At 42.7% G+C, this 5,000-nt stretch overlaps 1 protein-coding gene across 1 annotated transcript; it reads right to left on the bottom strand.

Annotated features, from left to right (window-relative positions):
* Positions 1-66: 66 nt before the first annotated feature.
* LOC115008469 (nuclear factor 7, ovary-like) lies at positions 67-1,458 on the bottom strand. The gene has a single exon (XM_029432085.1). The coding sequence runs from the start codon at positions 1,456-1,458 to the stop codon at positions 67-69; it is 1,392 nt and encodes a 463-aa protein (XP_029287945.1).
* Between the last annotated feature and the right edge of the window lie 3,542 nt (positions 1,459-5,000).

Below are 5,000 nucleotides of genomic sequence, written 5' to 3'. Positions count from 1 at the left end.
AAGGTTCATTCAGTGAATTTTCCTTTTAAGAAATAAACATCTTATATATAATCATCCTGTTTATCTCTAACTGCTCTGTTCCACTGTCACACAGACCTTCAGTGGTAATATCTTCAGATTATCAGCTGTGTTAATGAATGGAAACATCCTCTCAGTGAAAGTGTGTGTGAAGGTGTGTATGTGTGTGTTAGTGTCAGCATCAGAGAACGACAGCTTTCCTCTGTTCCAGTCCAGATTCACTCTGATCCTCTGGAGCTTCTTCTGCACTCCGAGAACAGTGAGTGGATCTGGTGGTGAGTGTGTAAAGTATTCACCTTCATAGAACACTATTGTCAATAATCCAGACTGTATGATTGCCTTCCTCTGGACAGACTCTTCTAACACACCCAGTGACCAGCCTGTACTGTCTCCAACCTGGACGTCCCAGCTGTGAGTCCCTGAGTTAAAGCCCTCAGAGCTCAGGACAGACCAGTGTTCATCAAACCTCTCTGGATTATCAGGGAGCTGCTGTCTCTCTCCTTCTCTCACACTGGTCAGATCTTCAGACAGGATGAGTCCTGGATGAGCAGTGTTTGGGTCCAGAATCAGAGGAGAGTAGGAGACCATCTCCTTCATCTTGTTCCAGATGTTGAAGGTGAGGTTGCTCAGGTGTTTGGCCTGGTCTATCAGAGGTCCTGAGAGCAGCTGTGGAGCCTCCAGCAGGGGGCGCTGCAGCTGGACTCTCTGCACTGCAGTCCTGTAGCTGTGCAGGAATGAGACGTCTTCAGCTCTCAGCTGCTCCTCTGTGTCTCTGACTGTGTGTGAAAGAGCTGCTATCTCTCTGCTGAGGGCCTCCATCTTCTCCTTCATCATCACACTCTTCTGCTCCTCTTCCTCCCTCAGTGCAGCCACCCTGGCCTCCTCTTCCTCTTCTAGAAACTGGTGCAGCTTCTTAAACTGCTCCTTAATCTGCGTCTCTGTGCGTCGGGCCTGGACCTTCATGTGTCCTGCTGTTTGATCAGACTTCACTTTAACTTCTTCTAAAGCCTCTAACTTCTTCTTTAAGGGCTGCAGAGTTTCCTGAAGTTCCTTCTTGTGTTGTCGTGCAGCTTCATCGATGGGTCTGATTCTGTGGTCGCTGTATTTCTCTGAATCTCTGCAGACGACACACACTGACTGCTGATGGTCCAGACAGAAGAGTTTGAGTTTCTCAGCGTGCAGACTGCAGAGATCCTCTGAAGCTCTCTGATCTCTCTCCTGTAAGAAACTCTCACACAGGTTCTTTAACACCAAGTTACAAGGTGGTTCATCCCTTGAAGATCTTCTATTACAAAGTGGACACTCACGTGTTTGTTTCTCTCTCCACCATCTCTTCACACAGTCTTTACAGAAGCTGTGGCTACATGACAGAAGAACAGGATCTCTAAAGACGTCATGACAGACGGGACAGCAGAGATCCTTCTCTGATCTGGAAGCCATTTAGACTCTGAGTGGAGCTGAAAACACAGCAGACAGAAAGTCCAGTCATGGCTCCCTTTCCCTCCACTAACTTCACTGAAATGTACTTTCCCTTTGAGTCGTGTTTTTATTCAAACTCACCTTCAGTGTGTGGAGCGTCAGCAAGGTGAAGCAGCAGTGTTGTAGTTTCTCACTTTTCTCTCCTGGAGCTGAACCTTTGTCACACCTCCTCTGCTAAATGCTGTTGCTTCACATGTAACACAGGGGTGAGTCTCAGTCAAAGGTCTGATTTATTGCTGGATATGTAGACTGATTGGTTGCTGTTGCAAGAGCTATGTTTGTGTTCAAAGGTAGTTTGAACGTAGGTTGATTGTGGGGTAATATGGAATATTGTTGTTGAGAGGAAGTATGTATTGTAAGGTGATATGTGTGTGGGTATCATGGATTAGTGAATGTAGTAGTTAACATAATATTACTGTATATGAAAGGGGTTGCCCTGGAAGTAAATTGTACCATTGAACATTTTAGGTAATGGTACCATGTAACACTGTGGTTAAGGGGTACCATTGAATTGACAGCATGGGGTATGGTATGTAAAGGTATCATGGAGTGGGCAACATTGGAAAGGGTACAGAGGAATTGGGAGCATTCAATACTGTAAGTAAGGAGTGCAAAGTTCAAGTTTCAGGTTTATTACTCCTATGTAGGTTAATACTCTGTCAACGGAACAATAAAAGCACCAGTCGCAATAAGAACACTCCTGATATACAAGTATTGTATTGGAACATTGTATAAAAGGGTATGAGGGAATATTGTATAAAATGGTATGAGGAAATATTGTATAAAAGGGTATGAGGAAATATTGTATAAAAGGGTATGAGGGAATATTGTATAAAACGCCATGAGGGAACATTGTACGAAAGACTATGAGGGAATATGGTATAAAAGGCTATGAGGGAATATTGTATAAAACTCTATGAGGGAACATTGTACGAAAGGCTATGAGGGAATATTGTATAAAAGGGTATGAGAGAATATTGTATGAAAGGCTATGAGGGAACATTGTATGAAAGACTATGAGGGAATATTGTATGAAAGGCTATGAGGGAATATTGTATAAAAGGTTATGAGGGAATATTGTATAAAACTCTATGAGGGAACATTGTATGAAAGACTATGAGGGAATATTGTATGAAAGGCTATGAGGGAATATTGGATCAAAGTGTACCATGCAATAAGGTTGTTTTATACATGTTCTATTTCCGTTTATTTTCATTGTTGTTGTTTGCTGTGTGAAGTTTAGGAAGATTAGCCATCACTTTGGAAGTCACATTTTTTGGGAGGTGCACCTCAACTATGCGTCTTTGCAGGTAGCCGCCATAGATGCGACATAGCTCTTAACGTTGAAGGGTAAATTAAGTTTAAAACTGCTTACATATTACCCCTTACATTCTACTCTACTATAGATGTTCCACCCTACAGAGAATAATGAATAAATCTTTTAGTTTAAGTTAGGGGTCTTTAATGTTTCAGGCCAAGGACCCCTGAGCTGAAAGTAAGACAGAGCAAGAGACCTTTAAGAGCAGGCTGAAGACTTTCCTTTTTGATAAAGCTTATTGTTAGGGCTGGCTTAGGTTTGCCCTGGATCAGCTCCTAGTTATGCTGCTATAGGCTTAGACTGCCAGGGGACATCTCCCTGCTCTCCTCCCCTCCCTCTCTTCTTCTCCCTCTCTATCTGTATGCATTTATGTAAATGTATGTTACTAACTCATCATCCGGGGCATCATCCCCGGAGTGTCTGTGTCTCATGTGGCAGGTTGCCACTGATAAAGTTTACGTCAGGATCATGAATCGTGGCTGCGCCTGCTGCTCTGGTCCTGCTGGACACCGGGAAGCCTTTTTGACATTTTCCTGGATTCATCCAAACTTTCTCTTTTTCAACACAACATCATTTTTGTCAAATGTTGTATTTGTACTATGTTGTTTATCCTGTACACACGGCATCTATTGCACGTCTGTCCATCCTGGGAGAGGGATCCCTCCTCAGTCTCTCCCCAAGGTTTCTTCCATTTTTCCCCCTTTAATTATGGGGTTTCTTTTAGGAAGTTTTTCCTTGTGCGGTGCAAGGGTCTAAAGACAAAGGATATAAAGACAGAGGGTCTAAGGACAGAGGGTCTGAGGACAGAGGGTCTAAGGACAGAGGGTCTAATGACAGAGAGTCTAATGACAGAGAGTCTAAGGACAGAGGGTCTAATGACAGAGAGTCTAATGACAGAGAGTCTAAGGACAGAGGGTCTAAGGACAGAGGGTCTAAAGACAGAGGGTCTAATGACAGAGAGTCTAAGGACAGAGGGTGTAAGGACAGAGGGTCTAAGGACAGAGGGTGTCGTCTGCTGTACAGTCTGTAAACACTGGGACAAATGTGTCATTTGTGATATTGGGCTAAATAAATAAACTTGATTTGATTTGATTTGATGTTGGATTCATGTTAATGTATAATGTATTTTCAGAAGTATTTTAATTAAAAAAAACTTTCAAAACATTGTGAAACAATATTTTGGCAGCCCCCCTGCAGTAACTCATGGACTCCTTGGTTAACAAAGTGGACTTTTCTCTAGCAACATTGAGACACTAAGAACACCAAAGTTGTCCCTCCACCTTTCATAGAGTCAACTGTTTGAGTGTTCTGCTGTTAAGAATGTTACAGCTTGTGTCGCTATGAACTCAAATGAAAGTCAAAGAAAGTTGATATTTTGACTTGCTGTTCCTGATGTGCTTTAGCCACAATTATTTGCATATAAAGTCAGTCTGTCACAGTTTGGGCTGAAATTACAACGACACATTAAAAGACCTGAGAGAAAAACAACAGTTTACTCTGTTAATGCAGCAAAGATGTATTACACTGGGGCGCAAACATAAAGCTGTTACTGAGCCGTGCTGCAGCTACTTGTCCAGTCACCGTTACTCACATCCTTTAGCTGTTAAGTTGAATTGACTGGATCAGGTTGATTTTATATGTGATCCATGACCTCATATTATCCAATCACATCTGTTCATCCATCATGCCCTCATACGGAGCTGAGCGCTCAAAGTCACAGATCGAGGGAAAAGGAAAGAAAGTTGAGAGCGAGACGGAGAGGTAAAGAGAAACACTGTACCAGAACACCAGCTCGTGTTACAAACCACCAGAGACCGTCCACGACTGCCAAAATCTTCACATTTGAACCCAAGCTTCTTGGCTGCTAATTACTCGTAACATGGTCTAAACTAAATTTATGACACTAAGCTGGCGCTCCTTGTGGTGTCATAAATTAAACTGGCTAAGAGTTTTAAAATCCTGTCCTCCAGCGACAGGAAGGAACATTAAAAAGTGGAGAATATGGATGTTCACAGGTCCGACTCTGAGACCAGTCCGTCCAGTTTCTCTCTTCCGGAAGCAGTTTAATTATGTATTTATTTTTATTGTCTGTGCCATCTGTTCTCCGTGGTTGAGCAAATGAAAGCTAAAGGTGGAGACTATCCTCTGAAGAAAAACGACAGCATCACTTGTTTCAGAAAAGAAA

This window comes from Cottoperca gobio, chromosome 5 (genome assembly GCF_900634415.1).
Source record: "Cottoperca gobio chromosome 5, fCotGob3.1, whole genome shotgun sequence".
Classification (NCBI taxonomy): Eukaryota; Metazoa; Chordata; class Actinopteri; order Perciformes; family Bovichtidae; genus Cottoperca; species Cottoperca gobio.
The sequence above is the reverse complement of the archived record's forward strand: the minus strand, read 5'-3'. Positions and strand labels throughout refer to the sequence as shown.

Bases quoted from the DNA above. Each gene is read 5' to 3' on its own strand.
- LOC115008469 (XM_029432085.1), bottom strand. From the start codon at position 1,458: ATGGCTTCCAGATCAGAGAAGGATCTCTGCTGTCCCGTCTGTCATGAC.